The sequence below is a fragment of the Orcinus orca genome, chromosome 11 (genome assembly GCF_937001465.1).
Source record: "Orcinus orca chromosome 11, mOrcOrc1.1, whole genome shotgun sequence".
NCBI classification, from domain to species: domain Eukaryota; kingdom Metazoa; phylum Chordata; class Mammalia; order Artiodactyla; family Delphinidae; genus Orcinus; species Orcinus orca.
In genome coordinates this window covers 58359830-58385309 of record NC_064569.1, presented here as the reverse complement: position 1 = coordinate 58385309, position 25480 = coordinate 58359830, and the positions used below count along the sequence as shown (strand labels likewise).

The 25480-nt window shown below is 36.4% G+C and overlaps 1 protein-coding gene and 1 long non-coding RNA gene across 2 annotated transcripts in view; one reads left to right on the top strand and one right to left on the bottom strand.

Moving 5' to 3' along the window:
* Positions 1 to 25480, bottom strand: part of TRHDE (thyrotropin releasing hormone degrading enzyme) — a 408390-nt gene that overhangs the window by 146749 nt on the left and 236161 nt on the right. Inside the window, exon 6 of the mRNA XM_004281902.4 lies at positions 19567 to 19704. Within this exon, the coding sequence (XP_004281950.3) occupies positions 19567 to 19704 (138 nt within the window). The remainder of the gene's footprint in view (positions 1 to 19566; positions 19705 to 25480) is intronic.
* Positions 1 to 25480, top strand: part of LOC125960563 (uncharacterized) — a 140533-nt gene that overhangs the window by 3501 nt on the left and 111552 nt on the right. The gene's annotated exons all lie outside the window — the stretch shown is intronic.

Sequence of the window (25480 nt, the reverse complement as noted above, 5' to 3'; positions counted from 1 at the left end):
TCTTCCCGGACCGGGGCACGAACGCGTGTCCCCTGCATCGGCAGGCGGACTCTCAACCACTGCGTCACCAGGGAAGCCCCTAAATATACATTTTTAAATGCAATTATTACATTTTTATTTCTAGAAATCCTCGTTAGTTATTCCTTTTAATCTGCTTGCATTGTGCTTATATTTTCAAGCCTCTGTATTTCCTCAAATTTATTAATATATGAGTTTATACCCTATGTCTAACATATATTAACATAATCATATGCATGGGTGATTCTGCTCTCAAGTGTTTCAGCTGTCTCATGTTCATGGACCCATCTTCCCTTTCATAACTGGTGATTTTTGACTGGGAGATGCTCTTTTTCCTTGGGATTTACCTGTGGAAATCTTTCGAGATGTGATACGAAGGCATGCATTTCTGGAAAGGGTTTGGTTTAGTTCTGTGTGGCATCTGGGGATACCACTAGTCCAGGACCAAGCATTTTAAATCAAAATCCTGGCTTGGTGTTCACAGTGTACCAACATAGTTTTCATTTGAACTACAATGCTATGCAAGAGTTGCTCGTGACTGCAAATTTTCATGAGAATTTTCTTTCCCTCCCCATTTGCTGTCATAGTTTGGAACAGACAGTTTCTTTGTAGTCTCCTGAGGAAAGGGACAGGTTTATTTCTAGTACATCTGTGTGCTAAAGGTGCAGCATTGTAAGGTCCTGGCTTTATGGGAGGCCTCCCATTAAACTTCTCACCTTCAGCTTTGTCTTCTTTTCCTAGCTTTGTAAAACCTTGAAAACTGTGCTCAAATACTACTGGTTGGAAAAATGACCTCAAGGCAAAAGCCAGCTTCAGTATTTTTTTTAATCTCTGTCTTTTAAAGAATAAGAATATGTTGAATATGTTGTATTCATGTATGTATGTAAGAATATGCTGTATGAAATCACAGTCAAGCCTTCTAATACTGATATAAAGGCAATTCAAAACAAAACAAAACAAAAAGCTGAAAGAAAGCCATTCTATTTTTAAAAAGCAGAAAAACCAAAACCTTGATTCAGTGCTATCAGAAAATATGCAATAGCATGAATGATAAAGGATATATAAAACATGCAGTCTCTAGATAATTTTCTCAGTAGGTCATCAAATGACCCTTAGCCTCCTCTGAAAGAATTCATGAAAATATCTGTGAAAGTGTATCCAAAGAAATATTTTCATTATTTCAAATGAAATGCCATATTTACCTTCAAAAGGGGCCAAAGAGAAAGGTTTTTTTGTTTGTTTGTATGTTTGACTAGAATTGTATTTACCTTGCAAAGTAATACAGTTTAGCCTGTATGAAACAAAAACTCTGAGAATTATGTATGTGTTTGATTAATATAGAGTGAATTGTTTAATACTTGGCTAATGATAAAATAATTGGGGGATAAGTCTTTTGCACTTTATATTAAGACTGGTAACCATATAGGGCTTTTGAAGATTTCTATATCACATCAATATACCATGGGTGGTTGATTAAAAATGGGAGGTTGTTATAGTAAGTAAAAAGGTGAATCTATCAGATGCTAAAACACTACCCACTCATGATTATTCTACTGAAAAATTCATTCAGTTCAACTTCTTCTGAACTATTCTATTGTTATAAGTATATAAACTACTTGCATTGTGAATATTTTTATTCTTCACTTTCTCTAAGCATGCTTTTTGTGAAAATGAAGTTTTATCTTTGTTCTCCTTTTCCTTCTACTTTACTTCTCATTTGTCAAAACGTCAACCGTTAATTCCAGTTGCCTTTCTTGTTTATCCTTTAAATCTTAATTTATTCCTAACTTTACTTGTCCTTTTCCTAACTACCACAGAATCCCGTACCAGAAAATCTATTCAAAATATTGCAATCCCCTTATGTGCTAGGGGAATATACACTGGCCGATTCCCAACACTTCTTTAGTTTCTATCTTCAATTGCTATTTCTCTCTGAATATCCTGTATAAAACTTTGAGATCCACAAGTCTCCTGACTGAACTGAACTTGTACTGTTAACAGAAGCCCCGTTCCTTTCTGAGATGCATTGTAGCTGCCTCCTAGGCTAATGGAATTAAAGTCACATACAGTTGCAGGGTGGGCAAGTTACAGGAACCGAGTATATTACCATTTATACTTATTGAAATGGTACTTTTTATTCCTAATTATGGTTATTGATGTAGTCTGGCATGAGTGAACCACTGCAAAATTCATTAGAATTAGGCTTTTTGCATAAGCAAAACACTAAGAACAACTGTAGCTGTGAAAATATTTCATAAAGCTACCTTAGAAGCGGGATCTCTCTATAGCCAAGTCCTTCAAGCTAAGACTTACACAGCTTTGCCTCTTAAGCTTCTTGTATTGTGTGATCACCACTCTGGCTTTCACAAAAAGAGCAGAAGGATAAATTCAAAACCAACATTGCACTTTCTTAAGCATTTCAGCAAAGTAAAAAAGAAACTGTGCAACAGAGGAATTCAAAACTAGCATAATCAATTATTAGTTAATAATAATAAATCAATGAGACACAAGCAGGGCAAGAGAGGGTAAGAATCCTTTGAACAGGGTTAATCTGTTCCTTATACTACTGAGTAACCTGCTACCTATTTTCATTAAATACATAGTTTTTCTTTCAATTTCATCAAATAAATCAGAGAAGAACAGCTAACAGGGAGAAGTACAAGTGACTTGAAAGAAAAAAGCAAGCTGTTTTAAGTATTAAGATTCAAGCAAGGAAAAAAGAAAGAAATCATTCAAATGGTGATGAACCAGTCAAACACATGTGCAAAAGAAAGCTTGCCTCCATCAGCAAAATGCACAAATTAATAGTTTACCAGTAAGTGGTAAAGGCATTTATCACAGAAATGTCAATAAAATCATCTCCTCCCACCACCTACATTTTCTTTACAAGGGCAAAATAGCATTTCCTTTACATGATGTCTTAAAATCACCTCTGGCCTCTAATAATGGTTATTTCAAGGCCAAAGGCAAAGACAAGACTCACTGGTAATAAAGAGAGCCACTAAAGTAAGTTATATCCTAGACATTCTTTTCATAATTTTTTTACAGATATCAACAGATGATTCAGAGATGGATGGGACTTATCTCTAAACTTTCCCATTTTACCTAAGAAGCAAGTAGTTTGCTTCTTTTATCATTCACACTTCTACATCTATTAAAAAGAGAGAGGGGACTTCCTGGTGGTGCAGTGGTTAAGAATCCGCCTGCCAATGCAGGGGACGTGGGATCGAGCCCTGGTCCAGGAAGATCCCACATGCCGTGGAGCAACTAAGCCTACGTGCCACAACTACTGAGCCTGTGCTCTAGAGCCCATGAGCCACAACTACTGAGCCCGCATGCCACAACTACTAAAGCCCACATGCGTAGAGCCCATGCTTCGCAACAAGAGAAGCCACTGCACTGAGAAGCCCACGTACCACAACGAAGAGTAGCCCCCGCTCACCACAACTAGAGAAAGCCCACACACAGCAATGAAGACCCAACGTAGCCAAAAATAAATGAATAAAATAAATTTATAAATAAATAAAAAGGGAGAAATTGGGCTTCCCTGGTGGGTCAGTGGTTAAGAATCCGCCTGCTAATGCAGGGGACACAGGTCCGAGCCCTGGTCCAGGAAGATCCCACATGCTGCAGAGCAACTAAGCCCGTGCGTCACAACTACTGAGCCTGCCCTCTAGAGCCCGCGAGCCACAACTACTGAGCCCACGTACCACAACTACTGAAGTCTGTGCACCTACAGCCTGCGCTCTGCAACAAGAGAAGCCACCGCAATGAGAAGCCCGGCACCGCAATGAAGAGTAGCCCTGCTTGCTGCAACTAGAGAAAGCCTGCACGCAGCAACCAAGACCAACACAGTCAAAATAAATAAATAAAATAAATTTTTAAAAAATTTTTTAGAAGGGAGAAACTGAATGATACAAACATAAACATATGCATGCAAAATTAATTTCTAATAAATTATGTATTTTATATTACATTATTTGACTATGATATACCATGGAGGCAAGATTCAGGAGAAACTTTTTTAGTAGTCCTACAATTTAGTTTGCTAATTTGGGAGCAGATTTTCAATTTTATCTTTAAAGAATATCAAAGAATGAAGATTTTATCAACATCAGTGGTTAACATTGATATGTTTAATTTCCTTTTATGTCAAGAAGTTTTTTCTTATATGAACTGAAATTTCTCCTTATAATTTAAGGCCACTTATCTTACTCTGACCTTGATGTTGACAGAGAAGTGGTGAACAGTGTTCCTATAATGACCATTTATATATTAGAGCCAATAATTAAGTCATCTCTGAGCCCTCTACATTCCCAAGTAGACATTTGTAAGTTCTTTAGCTTTTTCTGATAGGATTTACCTCCAATTGTTTCTAAATCAATCTCTCTCTCTCCATTTCTCTCTCTGGCTCGCTCTTCTTTGCTTAATTTTCCTCAATCTCTTAAACTTGTTCACATTTTCCTTATGAGATGATCATAACCATGGATTATTATTTCCCAGACTTTATAACCTTTATTTTTTATTTGCATGCCAGTATAGTACTTATTTAAAAACACTGCACTTTTTCATTCAGGGAAAATCTCTAACTTTAGTATATGTCAAAAGACTGTAACCCAAATCATATTTCCTATTGAAACAGTGGCATAATAGGCAATTAGTTAAAGAAAGTATTCTGGTAGAGTGAAAAGAGCATGAGTTAGAAACAGAGAGGTGAGAATACTACCTCTGACACCTAGAAGCCTGAGAACAACATTAACTCCCTGGGTTTCTGTTTACTCTTTTTTTTTCCCCCGCATATAATATTTTATTTGATCTCCCCAGTGGAATCTGTTTTGTTTGTTTTTTAACACCTTTATTAGAGTATAATTGCTTTACAATGGTGTGTTAGTTTCTGCTTTATAACAAAGTGAATCAGCTATACATATATATATTTCCCCACACCCCTCCCTCTTGCATCTCTCTCCCACCCTCCCTGTCCCAACCCTCCAGGTGGTCACAAAGCACCGAGCTGATCTCCCTGTGCTATGTGGCTGCTTCCCACTAGCTATCTATTTTACATTTGGTAGTGTATATATGTCCATGCCACTCTCTCATTTCGTCCCAGCTTACCCTTCCCCCTCTGTGTCCTCAAGTCCATTCTCTACATCTGAGTCTTTATTCCTGTCCTGCCCCTAGGTTCTTCAGGACCTTTTTTTTTTTTCAAGATTCCATATATATGTGTTAGCATACGGTATTTGTTTTTCTCTTTCTGACTTACTTCACTCTGTATGACAGACTCTAGGTCCATCCACCTCACTACAAATAACTCAATTTTGTTTCTTTTTATGGCTGAGTAATATTCCATTGTATAATATGTGCCACATCTTCTTTATCCATTCATCTGTCAATGGACACTTAGGTTGGTTGCTTCCATGTCCTGGCTATTGTAAATAGAGCTGCAATGAACATTTTGGTACATGACTCTTTTTGAATTATGGTTTTCTCAGGGTATATGCCCAGTAGTGGGATTGCTGGGTTGTATGATAGTTCTATTTTTAGTTTTTTAAGGAACCTCCGTACTGTTCTCCATAGTGGCTGTATCAATTTACATTCCCACCAACAGTGCAAGAGGGTTCTCTTTTCTCCACACCCTCTCCAGCATTTATTCTTTGTAGATTTTTTGATGATGGCCATTCTGACTGGTGTGAGGTGATACCTCTTTGTAGTTTTGATTTGCATTTCTCTAATGATTAGTGATGTTGAGCATCCTTTCATGTGTTTGTTGGCAATCTGTATATCTTCTTTGGAGAAATGTCTATTTACGTCTTCTGCCCATTTTTAGATTGGGTTTTTAGTTTTTTTGATATTGAGCTGCTTGTAAATTTTGGAGATTAATCCTTTGTCAGGTGCTTCATTTGCAAATATTTTCTCCTATTCTGAGGGTTGTCGTTTCATCTTGTTTATGGTTTCCTTTGTTGTGAAAAGCTTTTAAATTTCATTAGGTCCCATTTGTTTATTTTGTTTTTATTTCCATTTGTCTAGGAGGTGGGTCAAAAAGATCTTGCTGTGATTTATGTCATAGAGTGTTCTGCCTATGTTTCCCTCTAAGAGTTTTACAGTGTCTGGCCTTACATTTAGGTCTTTAATCCATTTTGAGTTTATTTTTGTGTATGGTGTTAGGGAGTGTTCTAATTTCATTCTTTTACATGTAGCCGTCCAGTTTTCCCAGCACCACTTATTGAATATTGACGAGGCTGTCTTTTCTCCATTGTGTATTCTCGCCTCTTTTATCAAAAATAAGAAGACCATATGTATGTGGGTTTATCTCTGGGCTTTCTATCGATCTATATTTCTGTTTTTGTGCCAGTACCATACTGTCTTGATTACTGTAGCTTTGTAGTACAGTCTGAAGTCCAGGAGCCTGATTCCTCCTGCTTTGTTTTTCTTTCTCAAGATTGCTTTGGCTATTCTGGTTCTTTTGTGTTTCCATACAAATTGTGAAATTTTTTGTTCTAGTTCTGTGAAAAATGCCATTGGTAGTTTGATAAGGATTGCATTGAATCTGTAGATTACTTTGGGTAGTATAGTAATTTTCACAATGTTGATTCTTCCAATCCAAGAACATCTATTTACTCTTATGTAAATTGAAGACAATAGTATCTACCTTACAAGGATAGGAAATTTAATGAGATAATTATGTGGATGCCCAGTGGCAAAAGAAAATCTCAAAGAACGATTGATACTATTTTTCCTACTACTAGTATTATTGCCATTATACACCTGACCAAAAGTGTATTATCCAACTGTTTTACAGAAATGACCACAAGAGCTAGTTAAACAATATATATCATGGGAATATATATATATGCATAGCTGATTCACTTTGTTATAAGGCAGATACTAACATATCACTGTAAAGCAATTATACTCCAATAAAGATGTTAAAAAACAAAAACAATATATATCATATACCAGAACCTGTAAAGTATGTACAAATGTGTCAAAGAGGACAAAATAGTAATGTTACATTCATTTGAGAGCCTGTATGTTGTAGACTGTGAATTGAGAAAGCAAAGGCTACAAAGGACATGTTTAGAAGAATAAGAGCTGGGAAGATTTGCAGAACAGGAGGCTGACTGTGCCTGAGGCAGGAAAGTGTGGAGACAACAGGAGAAGAGTTGAGCTGACCGGAAAGGGTCCCAGGTGGTCCAGGGCTAAGGGGTCAGGCCACATGTGACAGAACCCATTAGAAAGCAGAGTGAATGGGCAACACAATCTTCCTCCCCCACCCCCTCCAGAATTCATATGGCATTACATCTGAAACTCTTTAATCCTATTTCAGGTGCCAAGTCTTTTTCCTAATTCCTACAAACAGATGGGATCTTTCCCTCTGAAACACCACAGTGTTTTGCTTATATTGCTTTTCTGACATTTACTTTAACTCAACAAATACTTATTAAGTGCCTACTATATGCAGGCAGCATAATGAGTACTGCAAAACAGTGAAAATCATAAACACAGATCCCTCCCTTTGTGAAGCTCACACTCAATGGGGGAAAGTGGGAAGCCAGATCATATAATAAACATAATAATGAATAAATTGTATTATACATTTGAAGGTGATCAAACGGTATGTGGATCAGAATAAGAAAATGAATGAAGAAAGGAGTGAGGGTGTCAGTTGACATTTTAAAAGGGTAGCCTCTCTGAGAAGGTGACATTTAAATAAACTTTTCAAGGACAGCAAGTTAGAACTATGACGATATCCAGAATAACATCATTCCCAGATCAAAGGCCCTAGTGTGGGAGGGAGTTTAGCTGGATTTCAGGAAAAGCAGGAGAGTTGGTGGAGCACGATTACCATGAGTGAAGGGATACTAATAAGAAGAGGTAAAGTCAGAGGGATAAGAGAATAAGGGTCAGGGGTCTGTGGAGGACTTGGGAAGAATAGGGTGAGTGGAGATCAGGTAGGGCCTCATGGGTCACTGTAAAGATTTTATCTTTTATTCTAATTTTGGTGGGGAATCATTGTAGGGTTTCTAGCAAAGAAGTGGCACTATCTGGCTTAGGTTTTAAAAATGATCACTTTGAGTGCTTGGTTAAAAATATACTGTAGGGTTGCAGGACTAGAAGCAGAGAGAGCTTTTAAGAAACTACTGTGGCAATATGGTGGTGATTCCAACCAGTATAGCAACAGTAATGGTGGGGAGAAGAAGTCAAATTCTGGAAATATTTTACAGCAGACACCATAAGATTTCCTGACAAATAGGGTGAGAAAAAGAGAGAATCAAATGTGGCCTGAGAACTTAGAGTTGCCATCCACTGAGACGGCTCATATCCTATTTTGCCTTGAAATATATTTATTTATTAAAAGTTTTATGTATAAGAGCCCAGTATTTGGAGTTACACAGATCTGACTTCATATCCTGCTTGTTCACTTGCTAGATGTCTGACCCTGTGGAAATCACTGAACTTCTTAAGTTTTAGTTTCCTCATCAGTAAAATGGGTTAAAAATGCCAAATCCCAAGTTTTCTATATGGAGTAAATGGGATAATACATGCAAAGCATTTCACAAAATGCCTCGGACATAATAAATGCTTGTTAAATGAAAGATGTGCTTTACTGTGACTCTTAGTGTAATTACTGTTTTCATTTCATATGTTTTATGTCTACTACTGGGTTATATTCTTGAAAGAGGATACTGTCCTATTATTATTATTATTATTATTATTATTATTATTTCTATAGAGAAACACTCTGTCCTATATCTAGAGTTAGTATGGGCTCTCTCGCTGTACTAACTGTGGCCTGGCTGATACCACACCGTGGGTGGGGAACCTGGTATCAGAAGGGACAAAAGATGCAAATGGCGGATTGGCCCTTTCATATTCACTTCTAAAGATAATAGAAATCATACATATTTTCCTCTTTAGCCATACAAGAATTTTAAATTAAGTCTGGAATATGCTGGTAGAATAACAAAAGTTGAATTTCCACTCCCCCACTTTTTAAATTCATATTCGCTATGACCCTTTGTGGGATTTTCTCTGCTTGCCAATTCTTTCCTTTTACTCTATGTAATTTCGTTTGGTCTCTAAAGTATATCAAACTTGTTATAAGAATTGCTGAAAAGTGTTCTTGTTTTTAAAGGATCCTCTTTAAATTTGCTTAAGTCATTTTGAAATCTGTTCCTCTCTCCCAAACTTGTAGCAATCCTCTCCAGCTTGGTACCATGTGTAAATTTAATGAGCATTCGCTCACTTTCATCATCCAGGTCACTGGGTCATTGATTCTTATTTCCCTTTGGGCTTTTAGAGTAAAGAGACTCTCTCAATGCATCTCTTCCAGTTTTCTTATCTATGGACAGTATTTTCCTGTTTGCATTTCACTTTTACGATAAAAGCATCCTCATTTTCAACCTACTATTAAAATGGAAAATTTGTTATTTCCCAGGATGTAACTCTTGTTCTCTCACTCTCTTTTTTTAAAGACTAGTTCGCATTTTTTTCTCTTCCCATTCTAAAAATATATATGTAATTTTAGGAGTTTTTTTTTTTTCTTTTAATACAGGCCTTGAGACGGTCCATATTGAACATCACTCACAATTTCTTCAAAAGCATTCAGTTCTTAAATTCAAATCCACAGAAATTAGGATCTGGTTTGTTGGTTCCTAACCTGTACTTCTTTATAATCTTCTCTACCCCTATAATACAGTTCTATATAAAAAGTTGTTTAAAGTGTAATAAAATTACTATGCAGGAAAAATTACAAAAAACAGAAGTGGGAATAATTAGAATAATTATTAAGGGAATAATTACAAGAGATGATAAGCAAGCAAAGCACTGATGCAATGAGAGGTTGACTGTTGGCAGAGGTTGATGTAGCCTAGTAACAGGGATCTTCAGGGAAGAGAGCACAGAAGAGCAGTGGCAAGAAGTGACAATCAAAACAAAAAAAACGGGCTACATGCTACAACTCTAGTTGCTACAGTCTTTCCTGAAATGTCCAGATCTATCATATTACTTCCATCTCTACCACACCTACAGGAATATTCTTTCTAGAATACAAATTTATTTATACAATGTTATTCCTTTGCTTGAAACTCTTCATTGGTTCCTCTTCATCTGCTGGATGAAGTTCAGACTTCTTAGTATTGCATAACAGGTCCTCCAAGTTCTTACCAGATTATCTCCCCAGCCTGTCTACTACCCCAAATCCTCACTATGGTATGGCCATGTTGAACTCCTTGATGTTGCACTTAGTCACCATTGTGTCCCTTTCCTGAGCCAATTCTACAGAATAGTCCTTTTCTGCCATTTTGTCACTCCCCTTACCCTTACCCTCATGACTCTGTGTATCTTATACATATTTCTATCGTAACTCCTAAGATTCTGAGGTTGGTTGGCATCCATTACTTTAATCTAGCCATCATATTCTCTGGGAAACCCTACTTCAAGGGTTTGGATCTACCAATTGTATGACCTATCTTTCCCACCAGAGGATGAGCTTATGACCCATGCTAGCTATTCAGAATGTCCATAGGGACTGTCCATCCCATGGACATAGGGATTAGCCAATGGCGCTCTATTACTTAATCAGAACAAATCATAGCTTTGGGGAGAAACAGATTCTGTAGTGAGGGAGGCAGTTTACTCTTTCCCCAAGCTCATTAGGATCACAAGCTTGAGGACTCTATCAGCCTAAACTTCTTTTTAGGCCACCTATCTAAGAACCATCTAGAAATTAAGTCAGAGACAAAGAGCCAAGAAATCAATGGAAGGTAGATTTCTGATGACATTGTTAAAATGCGTGGATTCAACCATTCCTAAACATAACAACACCTCAGACTTACCAGCTATTTAGTCAACAAATTCTTTTTTAATGTTTCAGATGGTTTGAGTTAAGTTTCTACATTTAAAATGGAAACACTGCTGTTAATACTCAAATGCTACTGCACTGACTTATTTATATGCTATTCCTCCTTTGTGTCTTATTACTGTTATATCCCAAGCACTCAGCACACAGTGCCTGGAACATAAGTTGAGGCTTACAAATGATTTTGGAATGAATGCTCCAGCCAAGTTCATTGATCAAATATGACAGTGTTTAAGAACGTTGGCTCTGGAACCTGATTTCCTGAGAAACATATCCTTGGATTGACCATGATTCAATATCTTCATCTTTAAAATGAGGATAATGAAATAACAACCCCTAAAGGGGATTATGAGAATTAAGTGAGTTAATGAATGTATAGAGTTTAACACAGTGCCTAGCACAGAGTAAGCATTCAATAAACGTTAGCAGTTGATATTATGGCTGTACAATTATCTATATTACCTGTCATACACATCCCAGAATGACACAGTTTATCCATTCCATCCACAGAGTTAAATTGGTTATTGTATATTACCCACATACTAATTGCTGACAGAAAGAGTCTGAGAGAAGCCCAGTTGGAGAAGTAGTCTAGAAATCTAAATATACATCAAGGCCTGGTATAGAGATTATCAAACCGAAGCCCCTGAGATTACAGCCAAATTGTTCTGAGCTTTGTTTTTCCACATTGTCCCTGAAGATTATTTTTCAGACATGCCATCAGGTACCTGGGCCACTGTTTTTCACCACATTTTTAGAAGTTTGATTTGACACCATGTAGGTGAATCCAAACAATGAGGGCTCATCAAGAAAGCATGATGAACAAGTAGACAGAAATCAATAAGGATACAGAAGACTTGAACAATTCTATCAACCAACTTGACCTAATTAGCATTTATAAAACACTCCAGCCAACAGTGGAATACACATTCTTTTGACGTGCATACACTTATCAACAGAGACCAAATTCTGGGCCATGAAATAAGCCTCAGAAACTCTAAGAAGATTCAAGTCATACAGAATATACTTCCCTGATCACAATAAAACTAAATAAGAAACGAATAACAGAAAATTTTCTGGAAAATCTTCTAATATTTGTAAACTAAATAACATACTTTTTATAACCCATGGATAAATTAATAAATCAAATGGGAAAATAGTATCTTAAGGTGAATGAAAATGAAACTTCTATATCTCAAAATCTAGAGCTTGCCCTAAGCAGTACACTTAGGAGGAAATTGATAGAATAAACACCTGAATTAGAACAGATGAAAGGTCTCCAATTAATGACCTCAGTTTGCACCTTAAGAAACTAGAAAAAAGAACAATTTAAATCCAAAGCATATAAAGGAAGGAAATAATAATGATAAGAGAGGAAATCTATGAAATAGAAAGTAAGAGCAGAAATCAATTAAACCAAAAGCTGATTTTTTGAGAATAAAATGTAAAAGCTTCTAGCTAGACTAATCAGGAGAAAAGGGATAGACAAAAATTAACAATATCTGGAATAAAAGAGGGGACATTATTAGAGATTATATGACTACTAAAAGGATAATAAAAGAATATAACATGTACAATGAGCCAAATCCTTGATAAGATATAAACTACGAAAGCTCACGCAAGAAGACATAAATAACCTGAATAACTCACTATACATTAATGAACTTAAATTATTAAATATCTTCCCATGAAGGAAATTCTAGGCCCAGGTTGCTGTAGTGGCAAATTCCATCAAATATTTAACAAAGAAAGAATATAAATTCTACATAAATTATCCTATAAAGTGGAAAAGGAGGTAATAGTTTCCATTCTGTGAGGCTAGCATTATAGTGAGAACAAAGTCAAAGACATTACAAAAACTATAGACCAATACTCCTCATGAACATAGACACAAAATTTCTAAACATTTCTTTAGCAAGCTTAATCCAACAATGTATACAAAAATACATAAAAATGGATAAAGAAGATGTGACACATATATACAATGGAAGATTACTCAGCCATAAAACAAAATGAAATTCAGTTATTTGTAGTGAGGTGGATGGACCTAGAGACTGTCATACAGAGTGAAGTAAGTCAGAAAGAGAAAAACAACTACCGTATGCTAACACATGTATATGGAATCTAAAAAAAAAACAAGTGGTTCTGAAGAACCTAGGGGCAGGACAGGAATAAAGACGCAGATGTAGAGAATGGACTTGAGGACATGGGGAGGGGGAAGGGTAAGCTGGGATGAAGTGAGAGAGTGGCATTGACATATATACACTACCAAATGTAAAACTGACAGCTAATGGAAGGAGCCGCATAGCACAGGGAGATCAGCTCCGTGCTTTGTGTCCACCAGAGGGGTGGGATAGGGAGGGTGGAGAGAGACACAAGAGAGAGGAGATATGGGGATATATGTATATGTATAGCTGATTCACATTGTTATATAGCAGAAACTAACACACCATTGTAAAGCAAATATACTCCAATAAAGATGTTAAAAAAATAAATAAATAAAATAAAATTCAGTGCCAAAAAAAAAAAAAAACATTATGACCAAATGGTATTTGTCCCAGGGATGTAAAGAAAGCCTAAAATTGAAAAATCTATCAATATAATTCACCATATTAACAAACTAAAATAACAAAAACAAAAATATGATCACCTTGATAGATGGGGAAAAGTATTTGATAGAATCAGTATCCATTTTGGATTAAAACCCTCACCAATGCAGAAGTAGAATGTAACATTTTCAACCTGATAAAGAGTATTTATAAAAATGTAAAGGCAATTTCATATTTAATGGTGAAAAACTGAATGTATTGCTCCTAAAATCCAGAACAAAACAAGGATGTCTGCTCTCACTTCTATTTAACATTGCACAAGATAAGTATACAAAAATAAATTGTATTTCTATATAGAACAAAAAGTCAAAAATGGGAATTAGAATACCATGTAAAATAGCCTAAAAATGTGAAATACTTAGAGATAAATCTGAAAATAGATATGAAAGATTTATTCATTGAAAAGTACATTGCTGAGAGAAAATGAAGAGGCCCTAAATTAATGGAACAGTACACAGTATTCATGAGTCACTCAGTATTGCTAAGGTGTCAATGCTCCCAAATTATTTTACAAATGGAATGCAACCTGTGCAATTACAACAGAATTTTATAGAAAGTGAAAAACTCATTCTAAAATTCATATAGAAATTCAAGAGATCAAGATTAACCAAAAGAACTTTAAAAAAAAGAACAAAGTTGGAGAACTAACAACTTTATTTCACAGCTTATTAAAAGCTACAGCAATCACGATTGTATGGTATTGGTGCCAAGATAAATAAATATATCAATAGAATAAAATAAACAGTCCAGAAATAGACCCACCACACATAGTTCACTGATTTCAACAAACGTGCAAAGGCAATTCAACAGGGTAAATAACAGACACTTCAAGAAATGGTTCTTGAAAAATTGGATATCCATGTGCAAAAAAAAGAAAAACATTCAATTCAAACTTCACACCATATACAAAAATTAACTCAAAATCGAATATAGATCTAAATATAAAACTATAAAACTTTTGGAAGAAAAAACAAAAGAATGACCTTCATGGCCTTGAATTAACCAAAGATTTCTTAACTCTGACACCAATAGAACTATCAATTTTAAAAAATATAAAACATACTTAATCAAATTAAAATAGTTTGCTTTTAGAAAGATACTGCTATGAAAATAAAGAGTAGGTCACAAATTGGGAAAAACATTATTTGCATATCATATATATGATAACCTGCATTCAAAGTATATAAAGAATCCTCAAAACTCAATAATAAGAAAACAACCCAATCTAAAAGGAAATGAGCAAAGGATTTGAATTGACCCTTCACCAAGGAAGATATATAAGGGAGAATATGCAAATGAAAGAATGGTCAATATCATTAGTTACTAGGGGAATGTAGATTACAATCACAATGAGATACCATTACAGTATCTAAAATTAAACAAATTGATTATACCTAGCTTGTGTTGGTGAAGATGTGGAAAAAGTAGAACTGTGGCACACTTTCAATGAGAATGTACCAAGGTACGATGTTTCAACTACTTCGGAAAACAGTTCAGCAGTGTCATAAAACATTAAACATATCTACCATCATCTAGACATTCCAGTTCTAGGTATTTACCCAAGAGAAATAAAGGCAGATACACATACAAAGACCTGTACAAAAGTATTCACAGTAGCTTTATTTGTAACAGCCAAAAACTGGAAAAAAACAAATGTCCAGGTGAAAGAACAAATTATATTATACCCATATATCCTACAACATGAATTGTACCTCAAAATCATGATGTTGAGTGAAAGAAGGCAGACAAAAAAGAGTGCATACTGTATAATTCCATTTACATAAAACTCTAGAAAATGAAAATTAATCTACAATGAAAAGTTGATCAGTGGGGGAGTGAGGAGGGATGGGAGGACGTATTACAAAGAGGCATGAGGAAACTTTTGATGAATATGTTCATTAACTTGATTATGGTGATGTTTTCACTGGGATACATATGTCAGAACATATTAAATTGTACCTTTTAAGCATGTACAGTTTAATGTATTTTAATTATTCCTCAATATAGTTGTTAAAAAGAAAATTTTCTCTTGATAAGTCTTCATTAAAAATGTGTAGATCCTATCATCAGTTGAAAACACAGTAAGGACAGTATTTCCAGTGGTACTTAAGCATAATGATACATGGCTAGAATGAAGACAAGCCCACAGCTAACATCATACTCAATGGTGAAAAGCTAAGCCTTTCCTCTAAGATCAGGAATAAGACAAGGATGCCCACTCTTGCCATTTCTATTCAACATGGTACTGAAAGTCCTAGTCACAGCAACTAAGCAAGCAAAAAGTAAATAAATAAAAGACCTTCAATCAGAAAGGAAGAAGTAGAATTATCCCTGTTTATAGATGACATGGTCTTATATAGAGAAAACCCTAAAGACTTCACCAAAAAACTGTTACAACTAATAAGTTAATTCAGTAAAGTTGCAGGATGCAAAATTAACACACAGAAATCATTTGTCTTCCTATACACTGACAATGAACTATCTGAAAGAGAAATTAAGAAAGCAATCCCATTTACAATAGCATCAAAAGCAATAAAATACTTATAAATAAATTTAACCAAGTAGGTGAAAGACATACACTGAAAACTATGAAACACTGGTGAGATTGAGGAAGATACAAATAAATGGAAAGATATCCCATGATCTTGGATTGGAAAAATTAATGCTGTGAAAATCTCCGTACTACTGAAAAATGATCTAGAGAGTCCATGTAATCCCTATCAAAAGTCCAATAGCATTTTTCACAGAAATAGATACAAATTATCCCAAAATTTGTATGGAGCCACAAAAGACCCCAAATAGACAAAGTAATCCTGAGAAAAAAAGAGCAAAACTGGAGGCATCACAATTCCTGATTTCAAGCTGTATTACAAAGCTGCAGTAATCAAACATTATGGTACTGGCAACGGTACATGGAACCAGTGGAACAGAACAGAGATTCCATATAAAAATCAACACATATGTGGTCAACTGATTTTTGACAAGAGCACCAGGAACACACAATGGAGAAAGGTTAGTCTCTTCGATAAACAGTATTGGTAAAACTGGATATCCACATGCAAAAGAATGAAACCAGATTCCTATCTTACACCACTCACAAAAATGAACTTGAAATGGACCAAAGACTTAAATGTAAGATGTGAAACCATAAAACTCCTAGAAGAAAATATAGGGGAAAAGATCCTTGACATTGGTCTTAGAAATGATTTATTGGATAAGAGACCAAAAGCACAGGTAACAAAAGTTAAAATAAACAAATTGGACTACATCAAACTAAAGAGCTTTGGCACAGCAAAGCAATCAATAAATTGAAAAGGCAACCTGAAGAATGAGAGAAAGCATTAGCAAACATATAGCTGATAAGGGGTTAATATCCAAAATATATAAAGAACTCATACAACTCAATTGCAAAATAATAATAATCCAATTAAAAAATAGGCAAAGGACCTGAATAGACATTTTTCCAAAGAAGACATACAAATGGCCGATAGCTATATGAAAAGATGCTCTACATCACTAATCATCAGGGAAATGCAAACCAAAACCACAGTGAGATATATCACTTCATACTTGTTGTGATGGCTATTATCAAAAAGGCAAGAGATAACAAATGTTGGTGAGGATGTGAAGAAAAGAGAACCCTTACACAGTGTCGGTAGGAATGTAAATTGGTACAGCCGTTACAGAAAATAATATGGAGGTTCCTCAAGACATTAAAAACAGAGCTACCAAATGATCTCTCAATCCCACTCCTAAATATCCAAAGGAATTTAAACCAGTATCTAAAGGAGATATCTGCACACCCATGTTCCTTTCAGCATTTCTTCACAATAACCAAGATATAAAAACAATCTAAATGCCTTTCAACAGATGAATGGATTAAGAAAATATGATATATATAATTGAATATTATTCAGCCATAAAAGGAAGGAAGTCCTACCATTTGTGACAACATGGATTAACCTGGAGGTCATTATGCTGAGTAAAATAAGCCAGAGAAAGATAAATACTGTATGGTATCACTTATATGCAAAATCTAAAAAAAAAAAAAAAAAAAACAAAAGAAGCCAATTTCATAGAAACAGAGAGTAGAGTAGTGATTACCAAGGGCTAGGGGAAGGGGGAAATGGGATGATACAGGTCAAAGGGTACAAATTTTCACTCATAAGAAGAATAAATTCTAATGCTCTAATGTATAGCATGGTGACTACAGTTAATAATACAGTACTGTACACTTCAAAGTTGCAGAGAGTAGATCTCAGGCATTCGCACTCCCCACCCCCAAAAAGAGTTAACTAGGTGAGGTGACAGATGTGTTAATTATCTTGATCTTGGTAATCATTCTACAATGTATATGTGTATCAAATCATCACATTGTACACTTTAAATATATACAATTATATTTGTCAGTTATTCCTCAAAAAATTAATAAATAAAGATACATGGCTAGAGACAAATAAGCCAGTGTCCTTTATGATGATGGTCCTGAGCATCATGGCACAGTTTGCTCATGTATCACATTTGTAAATTGGTAAGCCTTTGCACCATAATGTAGAGAGGGTGAAATAATAATCATTGTAACTTCCTTCTTTCCTACTGGTTTAATTCTTAACCTTCTTGAATGAATTAAAAATTACTCAAATATATGAAATTTGGAATAAATGTTAACTTACGTGTAAAAGCACATCTATAACATATTTAATCAAAATAATATTTTCCTGATATTATTCATGCAGAAACAATACTGGTATTTACAAATAGTCTTTTAGAATTGGTGGTTAGGTGGGAAATAACCACAGACATGTCTCCAAGTACATCTCAAGCTAACGTAATAAATTATTTTCTGCATTATATTTTAAGAATCAATACAGTTGAATGAACCAAATGTGCATCCAGCAAAATCTAGCCAAAAAATATCATATATAAAAGTGAATGTGTACTTTAAATATTTATTTAACATTTAAATATATTAACACTACATACTTTAAATATGGTACTACACTTCCACTTACCTTTATAAAACATCGAAAATATCCTTTCTGAGCCAATGCAATGATCAGTGACTTGAAAAGATATTTTCTAACACAATTTGCAACTTTATATATTATAGCATACAATGTTAACTAACAGCATACAGTATTAACTAATAACCATTGAGATAGTCATTTCCTGAGTGCAAAACCAACCATCCAAATTGCTGCACCAAAAAATTCTGATGAATCATTATTTGATTTCTAGTTATAAAGAGGAATATCTTGTTTTTCAGAAAGAATATTAGCAACTTGTTTTTAAGCTTAAAACATTATTAAATCAATAGAGTATTTATATAGAAATCCTAATAAACGCAATTCAATCTACACCAAAGACAAAGTAGATTTTAATACTATTTTAACAATTATTAAGTGGCTGCTAAGTGTTATACACTGATATGTACACACTCCTGTTAAAATTAGAACAACAAAGGGACAGTTATAAGGAAAAATCCTAATCCAAGTAACAATGGAAAAAAATTCATAATATATCTTATTGCTACAGATGTCTAGTCATTGGTCCAAAATCTTTACCATTGAAAGTCCAGTCTTTAAGATTTCATTTATTATGCTTGTTATCCAGGAAACATGCCTAATTCCCCAAATCTCCCTTAAATAATGTTTATAAAATACATATGTCAGGTCACTGTCTATACCCATTTGCAGCAGCCAATCAAAATAAGTATTTAAGGGGCATCGGTGGGAAATAATTTGTCACTATACAGGTCAGCTCTCTTATTAATAATAATAAAAACTGACATAACACCATTTGTACAGCAATTTCATAGTAAGACTCCAAAGATTTATTCATTAATACTGCCAATATTTCTAGGCATTATTTGGCAAACATTCATCTCCATCTTACTGATTTATAAAGCAAAGCCCTAACTCATAAAATGACATGAACCTAGTGACTCTATGATTTCTAACTCACAGTCCATTTCTATTTGCCAGGGAGAAGAGAAAGATATAATACATCTAGCATGAAATAGTTTGGCTACCCCAGGATAGTGAAATATCCAATTGGTACTTGGGTCTTATCTATTCCCACCTTTTTATATGCGATCCAGTCAAACACCCTGTCAATATCTGTTGCCCGTAGCACTTCCTGTGATACTGGATGGGAACTGGCCAAGCCGTCAAGCAGCATCACTTCATGTAGAACATCTGTCAGAAACCTCTGTTTTTCCTGCAATATAGTAGATGGAACAACATCATAGGTGATTCCTGGTTATGACGGAATATGTGTGACAATATGAACAGAATGTGTGTTACTTAATTGATGATGCTCATCAACCTACATGGTGAGACTTAACTCTAAAGAGAAACCGGTAAATAAAATGCCCCTTAAGTCACTCTAAAATAACAGTGAGCACAACATGAAACAAAATCAATGGGCTACAATGGGCCCTAAATAGAAACAATGGACTCTATGTTTTAGCAGTGGTTAAAACAAATTTGGAGCGTGGGCACATAAATGAAACTGACTAAGCTTGTTTATGTGTTCTGCAGGGTCAAAACTAAAATTCCAGTCCCAAATAACCTTTTCATAGTTAATCCAATATAAGAATAATAACTAAATTTCAGAGATCCATTGCTATTTCTTATTTCTAGTCCATTTAAACAACACATTCCCTCTCTCTCTGTTCCTCCCTTTCTTTCCCTCTCTCTTTCTCACTTATCCTCTCTCTAATACACACACACACTTATTTTCTAAAAGAATTTCAGGAGACCACCACAAATAATAAAAGGCATTACTGACATCAAACTATAATATCTGTGTATGTGGATGTGATATGTGAATTCAGAAAGTGGAGAGCAATAGGTATCAACAATCCATTTTGTGAAACAAAACAAAATCGTGAGACTTCTGTGCATTGTTGAGACATTAGTATTTGCTCTAATAAAAGCTGATTTGTAATGTTAGTAATAAACTGTAAAGAAAAAAGTACTTCTCTGTTGTTTTCGCTTTAAGAAGCCTGCTTTAAAGAAACAGCTTAGGTTCTGTTAACAAAAAAGCTGGCAGCTATTAGTCCTCCTAGTCTCCTGCCTTCACTGAGGGAGGAGAGGAAAAAGTAGTTGCAAGAGGTAACAAGGGCTAAATAGCCCTTAGATAGTTGGCACCTGAGAGGTATCAATACAGAGATAAGACTGCAACACTTTAATTGCTCTAGCTAATTCTGAACTCATTCCTGGAGCCTCCAAATTTTGCGCCAGCAGATAAACTGCACTTTATTTCTGAGTGAGTTGTAATTTCAAGCTGACAGTACACCAATCCTGGATTTTAAAAACTGGAAAGAGAATAAATATACTAAGAAAAGAATACTTAACTAGGCACATATGTTTGTGTTAATTTAAATCTGGCTTTAAAGAAACATTTTTGTTCATCATCCCTGGCTCAATAATGTAGTATGTTTAATCAATAATTTAACTGGCCATCCAACTATATACTGTAAGGTTTATTTTCTACTAGCTTATTTTTATAGTCTGTGGACTATATATCTAATTTCTTTAGTCCTCTTTTTTCGGTCTACGAATTTCACGTCAATGCTCCATCAAAAAGGACTTTGTTGCAGTGACTGAACCAAAGGTCACTCCAAGTCCCAGAAGGATGCTCCAGACCGTAAGAGACCACAATAAAAAGTACAAACTTACAATGAATTAAGTGACAAATACTACACAAAATGATACTGTATTTCTTCTTAAATCAAGTTCCTAATTCAAGATGAATTAAAAAAATTAAGAAGACTGAAATTGGACCCTGTGATATAAAATTTTTTTAATTAAAAAACTTGGTATTGGGACGAGGGGAAGATGGCGGAAGAGTAAGACGCGGAGATCACCTTCCTCCCCACAGATACACCAGAAATACATCTACACGGGGTACTGCTCCTACAGAACACCCACTGAACGCTGGCAGAAGACCTCAGACCTCCCAAAAGGCAAGAAACTCCCCCACGTACCTGGGTAGGGCAAAAGAAAAAAGAAAAAACAGAGACAAAACAATAGGGACGGGACACGCACCAGTGGGAGAGAGCTGTGAAGGAGGAAGGGTTTCCACACACTAGGAAGCCCCTTCGCGGGCGGAGGCTGCGGGTGGCGGAGGAGGAAAGCTTCGGGGCCGAGGAGGAGAGCGCAGCAACAGGGGCGCAGAAGGCAAAGCGGAGAGATTCCCGCAAAGAGGATCGCTGCCGACCAGCACTCACCAGGCCAAGAGGCTTGTCTGCTCACCCGCCGGGCGGGCGGGGCTGGGAGCTGAGGCTCTGGCTTCCGTCGGAGCGCAGGGAGAGGACTGGGGTTGGCGGTGTGAACACAACCTGCAGGGGCTAGTGCGCCACGGCTGGCCGGGAGGGATTCCGGGGAAAAGTCTGGACCTGCCGAAGAGGCAAGAGACTTTTCCTTCCCTCTTTGTTTCCTGGTGCGCGAGGGGAGGGGATTAAGAGCGCTGCTTAAAGGAGCTCCAGAGACGGGCACAAGCCGCGGCTAAAAGCGCGGACCCGAGACGTGCACGAGACGCTAAGGCTGCTGCTGCTGTCGCCACTAAGAAGCCTGTGTGTGAGCACAGGTCACTATCCACACCACCCGTCCGGGGATCCTGTGCAGCCCTCCACTGCCAGGGTCCTGGGATCCAGGGACAATTTCCCCGGGAGAACGCACGGCACGCCCCAGGCTGGTGCAAAGTCCCGCCGGCTTCTGCCGCCGCAGGCTCACCCCACATCTGCACCCCTGCCCCCCACCCCACGGCCTGAGTGAGCCAGAGCCCCCGAAGCAGCTGCTCCTTTAACCCCGTCCTGTCCGAGCGAGGAACAGACGCCCTCCGGCGACCTACACGCACAGGCGGGGCCAAATCCAAAGCTGAGCCCCGGGAGCTCTGAGAACAAACAAGAGAAAGGGAAATCTCTCCCAGCAGCCTCAGGAGCAGCCGATTAAAGCTCCACAATCAACTTGATGTACCCTGCATCTGTGGAATACCTGAATAGACAACCAATCATCCCAAATTGAGGAGGTGGACGTTGACAGCAAGATTTATGATTTTTTTCCCCTTTTCCCCTTTTTGTGTGTATGTGTATGCTTCTGTGTGAGATTTTGTCTGTATAGCTTTGCTTCAACCATTTGTCCTAGGGTTCTATACGTCTGGGGTTTTTTTTCTTTTTTAATATTTTTCTTAATAATTATTTTTTTATTTTAAAAACTTTATTATATTTTCTTACTTTACTTTATTTTACTTTATCTTCTTTCTTTTTTCTTCCTTCCCTCCTTCCTTCCTTCCTTCCTCCCTCCCTCCCTCCTTTCTTTCTTTCTTTCTTTTTTCTTTCTTTCTTTTTTTCTACTTTTTCTCCCTTTTATTCTGAGCCGTGTGGATGAAAGGCTCTTGGTGCTGCAGCCAGGAGTCAGTGCTATGCCTCTGAGGTGGGAGAGCCAACTTCAGGACACTGGTCCACAAGAGACCTCCCAGTTCCACATAATATCAAATGGCGAATCTCCCAGAGATATCCATCTCAACACCAGCACCCAGTTTCACTCAACGACCAGCAAGCTACAGTGCTGGATATCCTAGCCAAACAACTAGCAAGACAGGAACACAACCCCACCCATTATCACAGAGGCTGCCTAAAATCAGAATAAGTCCACAGACACCCCAAAACACACCAACAAACGTGGACCTGCCCACCAGAAAGACAAGATCCAGCCTCATCCACCAGAACACAGGCACTAGTACCCTCCATCAGGAAGCCTACACAACCCACTGAACCAACCTTAGCCACTGGGGAGAGACACCAAAAACAACAGGAACTACGAACATGCAGTCTGCAAAAACGGGACCCCAAAAACAGTAAGATAAACAAAATGAGAAGACAGAAAAACACACAGCAGATGAAGAAGCAAGATAAAAACTGACCAGACCTAACAAATGAAGAGGAAATAGGGAGTCTACCTGAAAAAGAATTCAGAATAATGATAGTAAAGATGATCCAAAATCTTGGAACTAGAATAGACAAAATGCAAGAATCAGTTAACAAGGACCTAGAAGAACTAAAGATGAAACAAACAACGATGAACAACACATTAAATGAAATTAAAAATACTCTACATGGGATCAATAGCAGAATAACTGAGGCAGAAGAACGGATAAGTGACCTGGAAGATAAAATAGTGGAAATAAGTACTGCAGAGCAGAATAAAGAAAAAAAAATGAAAAGAACTGAGGACAGTCACAGAGACCTCTGGGACAACATTAAACACACCAACATTCGAATTATAGGGGTTCCAGAAGAAGAAGAGAAAAAGAAAGGATCTGAGAAAATATTTGAAGAGATTATAGTTGAAAACTTCCCTAATATGGGAAAGGAACTAGTTAATCAAGTCCAGGAAGCACAGAGAGTCCCATACAGGATAAATGCAAGGAGAAATATGCCAAGACACATATTAATCAAACTGTCAAAAAGTAAATACAAAGAAAACATATTAAAAGCAGCAAGGGAAAAGCAACAAATAACACACAAGGGAATCCCCATAAGGTTAACAGCTGATCTTTCAGCAGAAACTCTGCAAGCCAGAGGGACTGGCAGGACATATTTAAAGTGATGAAGGAGAAAAACCTGCAACCAAGATTACTCTACCCAGCAAGGATCTCATTCAGATTTGATGGAGACATTAAAACCTTTACAGACAAGCAAAAGCTGAGAGAGTTCAGCACCACCAAACCATCTTTACAACAACTGCTAAAGGAACTTCTCTACACAGGAAACACAAGAGAAGGAAAAGACCTACAATAACGAACCCAAAACAACTAAGAAAATGGGAATAGGAACATACATATCGATAATTACCTTAAATGTAAATGGACTAAATGCTCCTACCAAAAGACACGGATTAGCTGAATGGATACAAAAACAAGACCCATATATTTGCTATCTACAGGAGACCCACTTCAGACCTAGAGACACATACAGACTGAAAGTAAGGGGATGGAAAAAGATATTTCATGCAAATGGAAACCAAAAGAAAGCTGGAGTAGCAATTCTCATAACAGACAAAATGGACTTTAAAATAAAGAATATTAGAAGAGACAAAGAAGGACACTACATAATGATCAAGGAATCGATCCAAGAAGAAGATATAACAATTGTAAATATTTATGCACCCAACATAAGAGCACCTCAATACATAACGCAAATACTAACAGCCATAAAAGGGGAAATTGACAGTAACACATTCATAGTAGGGGACTTTAACACCCCAGTTTCACCAATGGACAGATCATCCAAAATGAAAATAAATAAGGAAACACAAGCTTTAAATGACACATTAAACAAGATGGACTTAATTGATATTTATAGGACATTGCATCCAAAAACAAAAGAATACACATTTTTCTCAAGTGCTCACGGAACATTCTCCAGGATAGATCATATCTTGCGTCACAAATCAAGCCTTGGTAAATTTAAGAAAATTGAAATTGTATCAAGTATCTTTTCCGACCACAACACTATGAGACTAGATATCAATTACAGGAAAAGATCTGTAAAAAATACAAACACATGGAGGCTAAACAATACACTACTTAATAACGAAGTGATCACTGAAGAAATCAAAGAGGAAATAAAAAAATACTCAGAAACAAATGATAATGGAGACACAACAACCCAAAATCTATGGGATGCAGCAAAAGCAGTTCTAAGAGGGAAGTTTATAACAATACAATCCTACCTTAAGAAACAGGAAACATCTAGAATAAACAACCTAACCTTGCACCTAAAGCAATTAGAGAAAGAAGAACAAAAAAACCCCAAAGATAGCAGAAGGAAATAAATCATAAAGATCAGATCAGAAATAAATGAAAAAGAAATGAAGGAAATGATAGCAAAGATCAATAAAACTAAAAGCTGGTTCTTTGAGAAGATAAACAAAATTGATAAACCATTAGCCAGACTCATCAAGAAAAAAAAGGAGAAGACTCAAAT